At 40.2% G+C, this 18,816-nt stretch overlaps 1 protein-coding gene across 1 annotated transcript; it reads left to right on the top strand.

Annotated features, from left to right (window-relative positions):
* The first annotated feature begins 10,847 nt into the window (after positions 1-10,847).
* LOC144374005 (beta-defensin 130B-like) lies at positions 10,848-13,777 on the top strand. The gene is made up of 2 exons (XM_078036969.1): positions 10,848-10,905; positions 13,596-13,777. The coding sequence occupies exons 1-2, from the start codon at positions 10,848-10,850 to the stop codon at positions 13,775-13,777; spliced, it is 240 nt and encodes a 79-aa protein (XP_077893095.1).
* Positions 13,778-18,816: the final 5,039 nt, after the last annotated feature.

Here is an 18,816-nt window from a genome sequence, read left to right as displayed (position 1 = left end):
AATTGCCCTTTGTATTTGGGAATACACACACACACCAAAAAAAAAAAAAACACAATAACAACAACAACAAAAAAAAAACCCTGAAAGTTTTAGTTTGCTACCCGTCTTCCTGGAAAAGCTGCTGTGTTACGCACACAGGGGGCAGCTCCAAATTAAGCTCCTTTTTAAACTGAGCACATCAGTGTGTGTGACCCATCCCCATAACCCAGCCCTGGGACAGTGATATCCACTCCCCCTTCCACACTTTTTCTGAACAGGAATATCTCAGGTCATAAATCACATACTACTCAATGTCTTGAACAGGTACATTTGAATGTCTCACTCCCAATGCAGGCGGAGGCTTCAGAGAGGCACTGTAGCCTCCAGCCCCAGGGGGCTGAGGGGGGTGAAGGAAGCACCAGGCTGAGGCACAACTGAGACCGGGTGCTACATACGCAGGAATATGGTGCCAGCTCCCAGGGAAAGAGCCTGTTACCAATTCCATCGAAGTATATTTTCTTACTATCTTTTAGATCTGTTTTTCAGCTCCCCTTTTCAAAGATGCACAGACAGACAGAGACAGATAGATAGATGTGATATTATGACATATCATATATTCTGTGTGACCGCCAGCACAGCAATATCTGAGGGCACAAAACAAATGCTATTCAGTGTTTCCAATAGGACATGTCTTGGGTCCTATTCCTTTTCTCTAAAACCTTTCTTCTGTGCTAGAAAATTTGGTGGTACTAAAAGTAATATTAAGCAGGACTGGTCCAGGTCTCCCGTCAGAGTCAGGAGATAGGAAAATCAGATGAGTGAACTGAGTGCAGTGTGCGTGCCCAGGGCCCATAAAGGCAGGAGGGCCACTCAGCTGTAGCCTTCTGCTACTCTGTGCACCCAAGGTTGCCAGATGTTTTCGAGAGAAATTTCCAAACTTTTATGTGACATCAGATTTTTAAGTGTTGGTGTAAGAAATCAAATAACAAGAAATGTCTACACAAAACTGTTCCCAGACCCTGCCCTCTCACCCCCTTGAACTTAATAAAAACTCAGAAGAACAATAAATGATTAAAACAATCCTCCTCTGTGCGCAGTCGGGGGCAGATTCAAGGAAATCTGTGAGCGACCCAACGGATCCTGCTGAAATAACTGCATCTCAACCGAGGTCTACGTGGGGAGGTGTTTGGACGGCAACCCGTGCTGCCTGCCTTTGGGGAACCAACCTGGAATCAGGGGCACCGTACCCCAGGATCACTAAGCCTTCTGTTTGGATTGTTTGTTCTCTCTGCGCCCCCATCTCCTCCTCTCTTTCCCTCTCTTTTCCTTTTTTTTTTTTCTTTTTTTTCTCATCTCTCTCTTTTTCTCACAGGGATTCTTGCTGAATGCTCAATAAATAATAAAGCAAGACTAGCAAATGCAACATTTGTTTTTAAATCATGTTCCTTACCATCCCTTGATCACAGTCTGGTTCTCAGCCATTGCATCCCCTTTCTTGTCTGGACGAGCTCCTGGAGTAGGGTCCGGGGACTCGGTCACACCCGCTGCTTTTGCCCAGCCCGAAGCCCTCCCTGTGCATCTCAGGAGACTCCGTCCCTCTCCCAGCTTCCTCCTTCCACGCAACCTGCAGAGGCCCCCTCACCCAAAAAAGGGTAGCATGTGCAATCAAATTTCCCCAAATCGGACTCGCCGAAAGCCTGAATCCTGAACAGAGTGAAGCCCACATGGAAGGCCATTTCTTTTGCACCCCTTTCAAAGGCAGTGCTTGGGTCTGCCAGGCCCTCATAGCTGCCACCAGTCCTCTAGCCCCCCACCCCGCCCTGCTTTCCCTGAGCACAACCATCGAGCATTTCCTTCCACCTTGTAAACCACCACGTGGCTTCCTATGGCTGCTTAACCGATAACCACAGACTTAGTGGCTTAAAGCTATACAGTTTTATCATCTGTCAGGTCTTGGAATTACAAGTTTGACAGGGATCTCGATGGGCCAAAATCAAGGTGTCCGTGGGGCCCAGCTCTCCCGGAGGCCCTCTGCTTCCCATCCTCTGCCTTTCTTCCAGCCAGGGTGGCCTGCTTCCAAGAACACTTGCTCCCTTCCCACCTTTCAGCACTCCTGGGTTGAGTCCTTCTCACACACCTTTCTGAACTTAGCTCCTGACTTTCTGTTTCGTTTTCTAGGATTCTTGCAATTACTTTGCGCCCACCTGCGTAATCCAAGGTGAGCTATTTTAAATTCAGCTGACTAGCAGCCTTAATTCCACCTTTGTCACGTAGGATGATGTGCTCACAGGTTCCAGGGATAAGACATGGACAACTGCGGAGGGCATGTTTATCCCTCCTCCTGCAGCCACGGAGGGACTTTTCTACACACCACTATTTCGTTGAACTCAAGCAAGTTGCTGTGTGTAAAGAATCTCATTGATAGTTTCCTTTCCTTTGTGTGTGAAGTTGTGGAGACACACACTTGTTGCAGAAAGTGGATAGAATCAACATATTTTAAGGCATATTTACCAGATTTTAGACTCCACTAGGTCTAATTTGGCCAAAAGAGAATGTTAAGTTGGGCTACATGGGCCACTCAAAACCTCTGAGAGTTCATCATGTTGGACTCAGAAGCTCAGAAACTGAGATATATCAGCACAACTCAACTCTTGCTGAAGTGCCATGTTTTCCGCAGTGCTACCTCTGAAATCACGTCTCCAGCTAAGTCTTTAACATACTTTTGCACTTGGTGGAAGCACCTGTCTAAAGAGAATTCTTCAGGACATGCAAGTATGTTGCCGCCACGGATTTTACCCTCACATTGGGATCGAGTCTTTCTTCCTAAGTTCTGGGACAAATTTATACACAGCTCTGTTACTAAAATAGATCCCTTTGACTCACTCTTATCCTCCATAATTTTTATTCATTTTGAACAAGGTGTCTTGGCCATACCTAAGAATCACCTGAAATTATTCATCTTGTTTCACTCTGTCAGCACTAATTATTAAACCCATTAATCAAAATAATGATTGATAATATTTTAATGCTAAATTATGTTTGCTGCTTTTCTTCCCTTTTTGCCCCAAATTTCTCTTTCTCTCCTTGTCTAACATGGTAGGGCAGAGGCTAAAGCACCAAGCATGCTATGCTTACAGAACTTAAGTGCTTAGGATAATTGGGCGTAGGACAGAAGGACTGAAAGATGTGATGGGATCATTTAGAGACCATTTCCGACAGAAGAGATAGTGATAATGGCCATGCCTGTCCCACCAACCAGAAAGGAACTCTCCTGCCTAACAGACGAGAAGAAAGAATGCTTAGGGTCCCAGATCACTGAAACCCAGGTCTTGTATGCTGGAACGACCACAGCGATGAGAACTCACGGAATATCTACATGTAGGGAATCACAAGAAGCCTCACAAAAATTGCTATCTCCCAAGGCCAATAATAGCTATGTATTACTCTACACAAAGCAGTGGTCTATGAGAATTACCTATCACAACTTATTCAAATAAGTTATCATGAATGGCAACCCTAGTCAATTAAACTGTACTTATCTGCATTCCACAGATAAGGACTCTGAAACACATACTGATTATGTAACTTGTGAAAGCCACATAATTGATGGATGGGATTTAAAACCAGATGGACTTGTCTCTTGACCATTACTACACTGCCTTCAAATAGTGCCTGCTATATTAGTATGAACTCAGTCAAGAGAGACATTTGAACAGGTAGAATTTCCTATAAAAAAAAACTACTGATTACAATTAGTATAGAAATGATATGGGAATGGTTGGTAAAAAGTAAAGAGACTTTTAAAGAATATGGGATACACAAATGTTAGGTGCTAATCCCTATAGCTGAGATGGAAGATCCAAGGGACACCATTCATCATTCCTGGCTTATTACCAAGGTCAAGTCCTGGAGGACACGGCTATGAGTGACTGAAACAAAGAGTTTCTGTGACACTGCCCCCTGGGCATGACCAGAAATCTTAGTTCTGATTTGGATATGATCTGACCCAAATGTTTCACATGCTGGAAGTGGTGTGGCCCCCAGTGTGGTGATGTTGAAAGGTGGTAGAAGCTTTAAGAGGTGGGGCTTGGTGAAAGGTAATTTTGTCATGGGGGCTCCACCTTGGGGAATGGGTTCATGCTGTCTTGTGGGAGTGGCTTAGCTGGTGGGAGGGGCTAAGCTCCTCAACAGGGAGTTGTAATAAAAGGAGAGAGTCTAGATATACCTCAACCCTAGCTTCCTTGGCCCCAAACATGCCCCTTCTGCCGTGATGCATCCAGAGGCCTACACCAGGATGCTGGTACTCTGGTATTTCAACCCTCCAACCATCAGAATTGTGAGCCAAATAAACCTCTTTATAAGTTACCCAGCCTCCAGTATTATGTTATAGCCACACATTAAAAAAAAAAAAAAAGAGTAAGACTTTTACCATTTTTTAGAGTGTCAGAAAAAGCTGATTATATGATGGTATTTCACCAGAAGCAATCCACTATAAAAACTACACTCCAGGAAAAGCAGCTGTTGGGTGCTCCTGACCCCTATATACTGAAGGAGATGGGAGCTTGAAAGTAAGGTGATCTGCGGAAGCTTGATTCTGAACATGTTATACGGTGCTGCAGGAGCCTGCAAGGGGTGGGGATGGGGGGGGAGAAGCCCTGTGCCCTATAGGGAAGGAGTGCTGGAGAGCAGGTACAGACTCAGGAGCCAAAGGCTTGCCTCCCACTGTTTCATTCCATTGCCCTCTACCGACAAGATTTAATATTGCGTTAGCTGCAAAGGAAAATATTTAAAGAACCCAGATCCATTGTTACAGAGAAGGCCCAAAGGGTAAATGTACAGGAAAGAGGCAAAGTGATGGACCCGGCCCAATTCCATCTCAAGATTGGGAGCCTCATCACAAAGTCATGAAAAGTTGTTTTCTGTTTTACTATAAATTAGTGTGACTTCTAAACTTGTTTGGAATTCCTGCCCATGCCTTGAACTCACCCATGCCTGGCTTTTCCTGACCAGATAACAACTCTATCTAAAACCTCAGTGGCGTCTCATAAATTCTAGTATTGGGATCTAAATGTATTCTCTGCCTTGAAATGTTAAGCCACGTGGATCATTAACCTGCTATCTGCCTTTGTATTCTGCTTGTCAAAATCCTGTTATCTGTAAGTTCTCAAGACACCCCCATTTGCAACTTTTTGTGCTATAAAATCTCGTTCTTGGAGAGCGGGGGTTCTGGTCTCTAGCCATGTTAGGGAAGACAGTCGCGATCGGCTTTCTTTGTGTACTCAAGTACAAGCTTGCTTTAATTTGATTTAAAATTGGAGTTGGTGGTCTTTTCTTTGTGTCAAGGTTCAAAAAAAAGTTCACTGCCTTTTACTGTGCAACTTGCATGGGCACTCCCGTGCTCACATGGAATCCTCACATAGAAAAATACATATTTGTTTACCTAACAATATGCCACTGTCACTCTGATTTCCTCACCCTTGCCCCAAAATGGGAGACACACAGCCCTCAAAATTGTGATAATTAGACGAATGTGATGGTGTACACTTGTAATCTGAGCAACTTGGGAGGCTAAGGCAAGAAGATGCAAGTTCAAGGCCAGCTTCAGTAATTTAACTAGACCCTGTCTCAAAATAAAGAATAAAGAAGATCTGGGGATACAGCTCGGTGGCAGAGTACCCCTGATATCTGTCATCAGTACTAAATCATCATCATCATCATCATCATCATCATCATCATCATCATCTAAGCCTTCTCTGGATGGCTTCTCCAAACTCCTTCCACAAACTGATTCCGAAGGCGTCTGAGCCCCCCAGCCAGGGGTACTCACAGAAACAGCCCCCCTCCAGCAATCACCTTTCATTGCTGTGAAACATGCCTGAGGTCATCAACATAGAAGGAGGAAAACTGACTTTGGCTCATAGTCCCAGAAGTGTCAGTCCATTGTCATTTGACCCCTTTGGGGCCTGTGACAAGCAGAGTACCATGATTGAGAGTGTATGGCCCAACAAAACTGCTCCCCTGGGCACTGGGAAGCAGAAGGAAGGAGAAAGGAGGAGCCAGGATCCCAGCTCTCCTTCAGGGCACATCCCATGACCTCACTTCCTTCCCCGAGTTCTGAGGTCACACCACCTGCCACAGTGCTGCAGAGGGCGGGCTTGAGATGAGTGGGTGGAACCCAGGACATCTTAGTGCCATAATCTTAGACACAGGTCATTGTACATTTGTCAGAATTTACAGAACATACAACACAAAAGTGAATTCTCATGTGAAATATGGACTCTGGGTGACAATGATGTGCCAGGGTTTGTTTCTTGATTTTTGACAAACCTACCACAGTCAGGGGAGGTCAACTGTGCAGAGGCTGTGTGCTGGGTCAGTGGGAGGGTGTATGTGGGAACTCATTCAACTTTTCCATGGACCTAAAATTTCCCTAAACTTAAAATCTACTCATTAAAAAAAAACTTCACACAAAAGCTGAAGAAGTAGGCTCAAAAAAAAGAATGTATCTATGAATCCTGAACACAAGGCATGAAGTCCTGCATCCAATTTGAGATTGTGAAGAGCTAATAGTAGCATAATCATAGAAAAAGAAGCCCATGATTTGAGGGGAAAAATTTATGCTTTTTATTAAATTTTTAAAAATTGTGATGCCTAATGAGTCTTTAGGGTTTATTTTTCAGGCTATTTTAAAATATGGAATAAATTACTTTTATGTTTTAAAAAATGGGTACTGAGTGTGATATCAAAAAGTTGGAGGAGTAGGAGAAGCCATCCTTCATGCCCCACAAGGAGAGATATTTAGATAACTATCTGTGACTCCAAAGAGCCTTGGGAGGCTCAAGGTTTATAGTGATCCTAAAGTAACACAATGTAGAAAAAAGAAAGAAAGAAAGAAAGAAAAGTGGAGGACAGCTGCATTGCTGAGAGAGAGGGGCACACCTGAGATATCTGCAGATGTCCAGGAACAAGTGGTGAGGACTGTGGGTATCAGCTACAGGGTGGGTGCACCAACACCCATTGCTGCCGCAAACTCCAGGATAGGAGACACTGCATACATAAGTCCCCCAAGAAAGGCCCCTTTGGTGCTGTCCTGATGCTGTGATCACCATCCTTATCAGCCCTGCACATCCCCTGTACCCCAAGGCAATGGCCACTCCACACACATCTGCACTCCAGATCTTGGCTCTGCAGACACACTATATTGTCTCTGGCTGTGGACTCCTCTCACTATTCCTTAACCTCAAATTCCTCAGACTCAAATATCAGAGGCACTACTGTAGTGAGCTAGCCCACAACCTAAACCCAGATCCATTATTGCTCCATGTTTCCAACGCCAGCTACATGACTTCCATCAGCACCTGTGCTACAGACACTGGAGCTGACAATAAAGCAGAACATTTCATGTTCCAGTCTTCAGGGCAGCAGTGATTCATCAAATGCCCACATTCCAGACCCTGCTTTTGCGGCTGTTCCAGAAGCACCTGCAATTCTGACCCAGGGCCACCATAGCACTGCACACATACATAGGCAGGGGTATACACACACACACACACACACACACACACGCACACACACACGCATGCTGTCATGCACTTGTAGCTTACAAACCATTACCAACATGACAGCATGGGTGCCTACATGCTGCCTACCAGTACCACAGCTTCCCTGGACTCCAGCCCTGGTCTCTCCACAAGTGCCTGCTCCAGACCTCAACTCCATCACTGCACCACAGATGCCAGGTGTCAGACACCAGGACCACTGCCACTCTGTGCAAGCCCATGAGTCAGATCCAGGGCCAAGAGGATACCCTCAACCACATACCCCCCACAAAAGAAAAGGAGATCAGGGGGACCCCAGCAGCATCACCACCAAAACCCGCAGCACTGATTGCCACTTTAGATACCAGAGCTATGGCAGATGAGGACCCCTGAAATCATTGCTAACATCCTCATTTGATAGAACTACACAGGGACTGTGCCTCTATTTCTGCCCTGGAGTGGAAACTACCACTCACCCAACCAGCACTCATCCATAGGAGAAAATCTTCTCCCACAAACACCATCCTGTAAAATCTGGGAGTGGTGACTGCGCCATCCAATGTACATATATTAATGAAAAAAAGGAAGAAGAAAGAAAGAAAAACTGAATAAACATGACACCAGCCAAGTAACCATAATTTTTGAGTGCCAACCCCAGAGAGACGGAAATCTATGAACTGACTGGCAAATCATTCAAAATATTTGTTTTAAGGTATTTCAGCAAGAAAGAAGAGGGCACAGAGAGGTGACACAGTGAAATCAGGAAAACACCCTACCTACAAAATTCAACATAAAAAAGAACCAAACAGAATTCTAAACTGAAGACTATAATGAATGAAATGAAACATTCAATACAGAGTATCCAAACCAGAATTTATCAAGTAGAAAAAAGTGTCTGTCAACTCAGAAAATATTCAGAGGAGAAAAAGTAAAAAGAATGAAAAAAAACAACCTCCAGGATTTATAGGGCACCATCAAGAGAACTACCATTTGCATTGTGAGAGTTATTGATGAGAAGACAGAAAGTTTACCAAAGGAAAGAAACTGGAACATATGAACATCCAGGTATAGGAAATTAAAAAGTTTCCAAACATGTTCAACCCACAGAGACATTAAACATTATACAAAGACATTAAACATTAAAACAGCATGGTATTGGCATAAAGGATCAAGGTAGCAAAATAGAAGTACATGAATAACCCAAGCATTCACAACCACTGCTTCTTAACAAAGAAGTCAAAAACATACAATGGAGAAAAGATAGCCTCTTCAATAAATGATGCTCAGAAAACTGAATATACACATGCAAAAGAATAAAACTAGACCTCTCTTACCCTGAACAAAACCAACTCAAAATGAACCAAAGACTCCAACTATAAAAATACTAAAATAAAACAAAGGTAACAGTTCAACATATTAGAGTAGGCAAAGATAATTTGAATGGGAGCCCAAAGCAAAGGCAATAAAAGCAAAACTAGACAAATGGAATTACATCAACCTAAACAGCTTCTGCATAGCTAAAGAAACAATCAACAGAGTCAACAGACAACCTACAGAATAGGATAAAATATTTGCAAACTGTTTATCTGACAAGGGATTAAATTCCAGAATTTGTGAGGAACTCAAACAATTCAGTAGCAAAAAAAAAAAAGAAAAAGAAAAAGAAAAAAAGAAGAAGGAGGAAGAGGGGCAGGGGGAAGTAATAGTGGAGGAAGAAGAAGGATGGCTATTATCAAAAAGACAAAAAAATTACCAACATTAGTGAGGATATGGAAAATGAAAACTTATACCTGTTGGTGGGAATGTAAATTAGTACATCCACTATTAAAATACCCCATGGAGAGAATATCATGCTAAGTGAAGTAAGCCAATCCCAAAGAACCAAAGGCCGAATGTTTTCTTTGATAAGTGGATGCTGATCCATAATGGGGGGCAGGGGGGGCAATGGAGGAATGGAGGTAATTTGGATTGAGCAGAGGGGAGGGAAGGGAAGGGTGTTGGGTGGGGAAAGATGGTGGAATGAGATGGACATTATTACCCCTATGTATGGGTATGATTTCATGAATGTGTGATTCTACATCACCAACAACAGAGAAATGAAAAGTTGTGCTCCATTTGTGCCAAAAATTAAAATAAAATTAATTAATTAAAAAAACAAACCTCATGGAGCTCCCTCAAGAATTAAAAGGAAAACCACCATATGATCCTACAATCCCACTACATTATATTTTTCAAAGGAAATGACATCATTCCATTAAAAAGATACCTGACTCTGATTGTTTATTGCAACACTATTCACAATAGCCTACCTATGGAATCACCCTAAGAATCCAAAAACAAATGAATAAAGAACATGTGGAATGTATATCCAATGAACAGCTGTTTACCGTTTAAAAAATGCATGAAATCCCGTCATTTGTAGGACTATGGATGGAACTGAAGATAACAATATTGAGTAAAATAAGTCAGGTACAGAAAGACAAATACCACATGATTTCACTCCACTAAGTTCTTTAAATGAATTGGACACTTTACCAAACCAGCAAAACTCTTTTCAGGATGTTTCCCAAAGGATTCTGACATTGTTGTCATTTGTGAAACAGAAGAAACTGGAGAACATTATGTTAAGTGAAATAAGCCAGGCACAGAAATACAAATATGGCATATTCTCAATCATTTGTGGAAAGTAAAAAACTTTGTCACATAGAAGTAGAGACTAGAATAAAATTAACTAGAGATGGGAAGGGGACAGAAAGTGGAGAAGGTGAGAAAGTACCAACCACAGAGTAGGGGAAGATAACACAAGAGAGCTGTCATCTACAGCCATTAATTAATTGTACATCAAAAAAGTAAAGAAGGAAAAAAGAGAAAAAAATAGAGGAGAGTTTGAAGCTTTCCAATAGAAATTATAATATTTGAGAAAATGGAAATTCTATGTACCCTGATTTGGTCATTATGTATTATATGCACATATTAAATTACAACAGTATCTTCCATATATAAATGCAAATATCATATCCCAGTTTAAAAACTTTTAAAAAAAGAAATAAGAAATTATTTTTTAAAGTTTTTACAGAAAGAAAAGTGGCTAAAGGTACTGATTTCTAGTGAAATTGAGAACCCAGAGATTAGCCATCTGGTTTCCTATGATTAGGTTAATCTGTTACCAAATTTAGAGATTCTGAGGTTTGGAATTATTCCAACGGAAGTTGTTTATTTCTTCACTTGTTAAGCTTCACCGACCAAGGGGAACCTCAGGCCCCCAGAAATAAATAAAAGCCCTGAGTTTCACCATCACTGACCGCTCACCACTCTACTGGGCACACAACCATGAGAGTCTGTTCCCTTCTTTGTTTTCTCTTCCTCTTTGTGACTATAACACCAAAAGGTAAGATGGTGAAATGATTGTAGAGGTGAGTTCTTAAGAAACCCACTCAGATGCACATAACTCTGATGCAATGCATGGCCTTGGGTACTCAGAAGTCTAACACGTCCCTAGAACTGATGAGGTCAAAATTAAGGAGCAAACCAAGGAGTTCCATTAACCTAAAGTGGAGCCCAAAAGCTCCATGATTAGAAAATAGGACCCAAAGAGAGAACTAGAAGTACAGAAGCCTGGCCATGAACTTAAGGCTTAATATAAAAACTGGGCACAAGGGCACCAGTCTCCTAAAAGGAAAACAAAAATGGCGGCCATTGGTTCAGACTTGGTTATGGAAAGGAAGAATATGGAGTCTATTAGTGAAAACATATGTGAAAGGTAAAAGTTAGGCCAATAAGATAGAGCTCAACAAGAAAGGATTGCATCAAGTTACACAACACCAGTATAAATTGAGGATCAGAGGAATTTGGAGACAATATAAACAATGGAATGAAGCTCCAAAGAAACAAATTTATAAGCATAAGACAGATGATTCAGAAGTTTGAATGTTAGAATGTGGAATCAAAGTCAGAAGGTAATATGATCATCTCTGGCTGTTTCATCCAGATCCCTGAAGACCTGACAAAATTTTCTCCATTATTTATGGCAAGACGTTCACATCTTTCAAACTAATGTCTGTGGGCACTGAACTTGATTTCTTTCTTGATTCATCTCTAAAATTCTTTTAGGTACAATTGAAGCCATTCACTTGTTTAATCCTCTGAAGCTGTTAGACAGTCATTTGCTCCATTGCTCTATATGTCTATGATAATGTCAATAAGTCTGAAAATAAATTTCAGTATCTAAGAAGGAATATTCTTCTCTATGAATCAAGTAATTTTATATTACCTTCTTGACTTGAGCAAGTGCCATGGCATGTCACAGTCATTGGCAAAAGACTGGCAAAACAACTCTTTGACTTTCTGTTCTGAAGATATTGCCTCAAATTAAAAGTTACATTTAGCAGGAAGCACAGCACCAACAGGATGAATCATTTTTGCTCCTTTTTTAGCACAGTTCATACATTCCACCTCACTCTGCATGGGAAACCTCCAAGTTCATATGACACAGGACTGCCTCTTCCTCTGTTTTTTCTGGTGCTAATAACTCTTCACTTTAGCTTCATTAAAAACCTGACTGTCAGCTGGGTTCAGTCGTGCATAATTCCAGCAACTTAGGAGGCTGAGGCATGAGGATCTCAAGTTCAAGGCCAGCCTCAGAAACTTTTTGTCTCAAAAAAGTAAAAAGGGCTATAGATAGGTCTCAATGGTAGACCACCCCTAAGAAATCTCCAGTACCTCAAGGGGGAAAAAAAGAAAAAGGAAAGAAAAAGCAAAACTTGTAATTGTTATTAGATATTGCACTAAATGCATGGGAAGTAACAAGACCAACAGCGGCACCAGGTCCAGCAGGCCACTGAGCAGGAAGTCTGCTCCCTGTGAAGACCCAGAGCTGAGTAGTGACTTCCATGACTGGCTGGTGAGACTGTTCTTTCCCTGAAAGATAGCCACTTTCTCTTCCAGAAAAAGCAGGCAGAATGGGAAGTATTAGCAGGATATTATCCAACTCCCCTATCATTCCATTCTCTTTGCTGCACAAAGACCCTGAGTTTCTAATCTACTACCTAACAGCAGAGTGTAAGAAAACCTCGCTGGGTGGACGCTGCCCTGGAGGGGGCACTGGCTCACCTGACTGGAAATATTTTGCTACAGAGTAGAGAAACAATAATGATAACCTAGAGTTTATGTATAAAACAACAACAAAAATATTCAGATCCCAAAAAGCCATCAAACTGTTCGTCAAACCACAGAGGTTAGGCATCCCAAGGAGCCCTTCAGAGCTAGTGTATCACAAGATATAAAAAACAAAGTGAGAGCAAGGTGGCTTCAGAGGATGGTCAGAAATAACTTCTACTAAGGGACATGAACAGAAGTGTCTCTTATGTAATGTCCTTCATGTCCCCCAGGGGAAAGAATGAACCCTGGTTATCCTGGAAAGACAAGAAGAGGGATTAAAACTACAGACGACTGAGCTGTGTGCTCAGACCTAGCATACAGACCTAGCACCTGAGCTATGTGCTCTTTGGCACCAGTGTGAATTCAGACACACGCTCACGCACACCACAGAGTTCTGAAGTGAGAAGAGTTAAGATGAAGGATTGGTATATTTCTGTAAAAGGAGATGAAGTGAGACCATATGCCATTGGAAAGGCATGATGCAGGCACAGACAGGAATAAGGGTGGGTACCACTTTTGAAATGGTGCTTCTTGGTGGACATTGTGCATTGTAGCATTGTGCATAGAACAATCTGTTGGAGAAGAAACTTACAATACTGTGCCTTACACACTAAATTCCTCAGGGAACTTCCTAGTCAAGCAACAGTAACATACAGTCCCACACCTTTCAAAATGTACTGCTCCAGGCAAAGGCTATATCTCTGAAATCTTTTAAAAATCAGCCTACCCCTCCAAGATGCGTATAATCCCACACTTTGAGCCCCTCTCCTTAAAAATGTTGAGCTTCATCTATATCCGATCCTTTTGTGTAGGCAATATGTGCCCCTATTCCAAAGCCATCCTTCTGGAGGTTTATTGCTTTATGTACATTTCCAACCATTTGAGAGTGAATTAATGATTGTCAAATCTCTTCCTGTGCAGGAAAGTCTGGTGTTTTCCCAGGAGAAAAGCAGTGCATCGCTTTGCAAGGGATGTGCAGGGATTTCGCATGCACACCTTTAGATGACATCATTGGTGTGTGCAATGATAAGAAAAAGTGTTGTAGAAAGTGGTGGATATTTGAACCCTACCCAACACCAGTTCCCAAAGGAAAATCTCCTTAGACTGGAGCAAACTGGAAGCCCTTTGAACTGTGGAATGCATGAGCAACTGCAAACATCTTGAACCAAACTTACTTTTCTCCCTTGACCACAAATAAATATTGTCCTAACTCCACAGGTCCCTGGGGTATTTCTTCTCAATGTACATTCAATCCTCTTAAAAAATGAAAAGAATAGCCCCATGTGGTAGCCCCTGTCTGTAACCCCAGCAGCTCAGGAGGATCTCAATTTCAAAGCTAGCCTCAGCAACTTAACAAGATCCTAAGCAACTCAGTGAGACCGTGTCTCTAAATAAATAAAATATTTAAAAAGGGCTGTGGATGTGGTCCAGTGTTTAAGTACCGCTGGGTTCAATCCCCAATACAAAAAAAAAAAAAAACTACAAGAGTAATCTAACTTATAGAAGAATTTCATAACCTGAAGACATTTATAAAAAATTCAAGTTTTTAAGAAAAAAAAGATAAAAATCTTAAATATGTAAAATAATAAGAGTATGAAACATCAATTGATAGAGTTGGCTATCTGAAGTAGAATATCAACCCTCTTTGTTCTCTAGTTCTGGAAAAAATATCATTTTGAGGGGCTGAGGATGTGGCTAAGTGATAGAGAACTTGCTTAGTATGGACAAGGCCATACGATCAATTCCCAGCACAACAACAATGACATTTACTATTAATAGAGATCTACTCTGAGCATAGGGGCTAAAGCTGGCTAATCACACGGACTTGTTAACAGTGCTCCCAAGAATTGGGTACACAGGTTTGGGCCATAATCCCAAATGACAATCCTAATTTTTGAAATCCAAAAAGATTAAAATTCCTAAAGTCTAAAATTCCAAAAGATCAAAATCTCTAAAATATAATTCTGGGAAGAAAAATTTAATTCTTTAAGTGGAACTTATTTATATTAAAAGGGGGATTAATTTGAAAACATATAAAAGCATGACAGAACATTTCATGAGCCAGTTTACCCCAAAAAAAATAGGCAAGAATACAACACATTTTTGCAAGCATAAAACTCAGGTATATTGGTGGCAGTTGCACAAGTATAACAATTATGAACAACTGAAGTATATTCATAAAGAAATTAGCGAAAAAGTGAAATGTATAAATACCACTCTGGTTAATGACCCTGCTTTATAGCTGTGGTCATTCGAAATACCATGATGAACAACCTAAATCTACTGACAAGACCAATCAAAAACTGCAATGAATCCCCAAAGTATATGCAATCACCCAAATAGTCAAACTCTCAAAAAACTGTCTTTCACTAATGCAGATGTACAAAAAAAGTATATATCTTCACTTACTAATAAAGTTTCAACATTTCTATGTACAGGCACAATATTGAAACACAATATCAGTGTTGTGATAATATACTTTTGTGGAGTCAAATTTTCAAAAAGAAAAATGCAAAAAGGAAATAAGAACTCTGTAAAAGTCTTTACAGAATTCATAACTCTGGTATAGAAAATGATGCAAAGATTTCTGTAGCCATAGAAAATTATTTTTTAAATGCTGACAATTTAAATTAGTAGGGAAAAAACTTTTTAAAAAAACTAAAAAGAAATTTTGACAGGAAAAAAGTCAAATAGGTTGTGGGCATTTGTGTGAAGATAGTCCTTGAGAGTTGACCAACCTTCAGAATTGTGAATATTAACTTTGTGTTGAAGTGTTACAATGTGAACACCTACCATATTTTCTTTCAGAGCATGGCTGTTTGCAGAGAAAATGTCACATTGATTTTCTAGATGAGGTCTCTCCTTTTGATATTCTTTTATGAGTCAGCATACACCAACATAAGCATTTCCTAGTTAATTTTTCTATCTTCTGTGTCATGCTTCTAAATTGTTTTGTGTACATGGAAATTCTGCATGCTCCCATATACAAACCAAATTTGGCAAAAATGTTAGTGATTGAACAGCAATACCATTTCATAAGTGTCTTCCTAATTCTACTAAGCACAAAATTGTTTCGAAGCACTCACTGATTAATTGCTTCCTCGGGCTAATTCACTGAAAGCTTCTGGAATCTCATCTGTTAGAAGGAATGAAAATTCAGGCAAAGGAGGCATTTTTAAATCAAGGTCTTCTTCATTGCTGTATTGCATTTCCAATCCTTTCCCCAGGATTCAGCTTTTTATCCCTTTTTTACAGCCTGATCCTGGCTAAGGGAATTTCAGCTTCCAGGATTCAATATCAAGGATTTTAGTTTTTCAGGATTTTGGACTTAGGATTTTTAAATCTTAGGGATTTTGATCTTTCGGGGTTTTGACATTTAGGATTATGGAGTTCAGGATTCTCTTTGTTGGGATTATGATCAGTACCAAGGGACTCTACCCACCCCCAGTCATGCCAGTAGTGAACCGGAGAGATCCCCTCCACTATCCCCTACTTCTGGAGAAATAGAGAACCTGCACCCTACAAGTAGGCTCATCAGGAGGAATAGGGAAGCTGGAGCCCAGAGGAGCTGAGAATTTAGCATGCCCAATTAGTTCTTTCCAAATACACCATTGCACAATACCACTTTCTAGAGCTAAGAAAATTAAAGAGTGAGGAAGAGACCAGGGATGGTACATGACATGAGTCCCATGAAAATGGAATGACTCTTCGAGAATGAGGCCAAATTATCACATAAATAAATTTCAAGCCTTCTCGTTTTCTTTACCACAAAGTCAATTCAATGAATCAGGAGAAGGTAAGTTATCTCCCTAAACAGAGGCAACATCGGAGTCCTCCTGAATTAACTTCAATCCCATCTTTCTGGATCTGTTTTTTTAATAACCATCATTCTTTCCAGTGTCTTCTTAGGACTACTCTTGAACAGTTGAGAACTTGGTCTCAGGATAATATATTGATTAAATCTTTACCAATCACACTGTACTCAGTTTAAAATTTGCTTCTTATTCCCTTTTATTTCAAACATTTCAAAACATTTCAAACATTTCAAAATGCATGCTGCCACATTATGGAACATAGCACATTAAATAATTAAATAGCAACATTAAGATTCTTTAGCAACCCTGTTACAGAAGATGGTTCATAAGTCTATAGATGGAAGTGTTCCCCTGTTTTCTTCCAGCAACTGTCAAGTTTCTGGCTGTCTTTTCTAGGCCTTTGATGCAATCTGAGCTGACGTGTGCAGTGTGAGAGGTGGGAGTCTAGATTCAGTGTTCCATATGGATGTCCAGTTTTCCCAGCATCATTTGTTAAAGAGACTGTTCTCAAACTTACCTTTTTGGCATCCTGGTCAAGAATCTGATGACTGTAGCTATGTGGGCTTGTCTGTGTCCTTGGTGCTGTTTCATTGGTTTACGGTCCCATTTCCATGCCTGTAGCATTGTTATTTTTGTTAGCAGAGCTCTGTGGTACAATTGGGAGTTGGGTATTGCAATAACTCCAGCATTGTTACCCTTGCTCAGGACTGCTTTGGCTATTTTGCATCTTTTCTTCATATGAACTTGAGGATTGTTTCGTCTAGTTCTGAGAGGAGTGTTGTTGGTATTTTGATGGGGATCATATTGAACTTTTGTTTAGCTTTCGGTAGTATGGCCATTTTAGCAATATTAATTTAGCCTGCCTATGTATGTGCAAGGTCTTTCCTTCTTCAGTTGTCTTCTTTGGTTTATTCTTTCAGTGTTCTGTCCAACATACAGGCAGAAAATAAAAGAGAATTATTGAGTCAGTGGCATCAAATTGGAAAGCTTCTGCACAGCAAAGAAAACAAGGGCATAGAGGGAGAGCCTACAGAAGAGAAGAAAAGCTTTACAGCTACTCTTCCAGCAGAAGATTAATATCCAAAAACTCAGCACCAATAAAAACTCCAAATAACCCAGTCAATAAATGGGTAAATGAACTAAACAGATGCTTCTCAAAAGAAATACAAAGGCCAATAATTATATGAAAAACTGTTCAATGTCTTTAACCATACAGGAGAAACAAATCCAACCTACCATGAGATGACAAAGTCAAATGTTATGCTCTGTACAATAGTAAATATTATTTTTTCTATCATAAAGGAAAAAAGTGAGCTGATAATATAGTTCAGTGGTAGAGCACTTTCCTAGGATGCACAAGGCCCTGGGTTCAATCCCCAGCACTGGAAAAAAAAATGTTTTCCATGGTATAGGGAAGAATGTACCTAAAAAATGTCCCTTTATTATTGTTATTCAGGTGTTTGTGTGATGAAATATATTAGTAGTAATAAATAAATTTGCAGTTATCTTGCACATTTCTAATTCTGAACAACAACCTTTAGTTGATACTCACTTCTAATGCCAGGCAAAATAGCTAAGTAATAGGTTCAGACTTTTATTTAAAGGTTGACTATCAGTGTTGCTTTTCTATGTAGACAAAAATAAATTAATTAACATGTTCTATATTTTATTGATAAACATATAAGTAAATCCAGGTCATCCACAGTGCTAAGTTGTCTATATAGAGTGCTTACTGAGGTATCAAATTGTTAAGATGTGAACCTTTAATATGTCTAAGTGTGTACATAAATGTTGAAAGCTGTTCTGAATATAATTTTGCAGCATTTCCTACAAACTGTTGTTAAAATAAAAATTTTATTTTTATTTTATTTACACTTTTATTTACATTTACTCTGGAAATGTAGAAAAAAACTATATTGGTATTTCATCTCACTCCAGTTAGAAAGGCAGCCATCAAGAATACAAATAACAATAAACTCTATGAGGATGTGGGGGGAAAGGAACCCTGACACAGTCTTGGTAGGAAAATGAAATTAGTACAGACACTATAAAAATGAATATGGAGATTCCTCAGAAGACTATGAATGGAACCACCATATGACCCAGCTATACTACTTCTCACTATTTATCCAAAATAATTTAAAACAGCATACTTTGAAGAAATATGCATTCTCATCTTTATAGCAGCAAAATTCACATAGCCAAGTTACAGAACCAGACTAGATGTCTGTGAATGGATGAATGAATAGAGAAAATAGAGAAATAGAGAAACATAGAGAAATAGAGAAAAAATAGAGAAAAAATAGAGAAATTTCATTGTGTTTATA

This window comes from Ictidomys tridecemlineatus, unplaced genomic scaffold (genome assembly GCF_052094955.1).
Source record: "Ictidomys tridecemlineatus isolate mIctTri1 unplaced genomic scaffold, mIctTri1.hap1 Scaffold_540, whole genome shotgun sequence".
NCBI lineage: Eukaryota > Metazoa > Chordata > Mammalia > Rodentia > Sciuridae > Ictidomys > Ictidomys tridecemlineatus.
This window is presented reverse-complemented; position numbering and strand designations above follow the sequence as displayed.

Coding starts and splice junctions, on each gene's coding strand:
- LOC144374005 (XM_078036969.1), top strand. CDS start 10,848: ATGAGAGTCTGTTCCCTTCTTTGTTTTCTCTTCCTCTTTGTGACTATA. Junction 10,906..13,595: donor TGTGACTATAACACCAAAAG/GTAAGATGGTGA, acceptor CTTCCTGTGCAG/GAAAGTCTGGTGTTTTCCCA.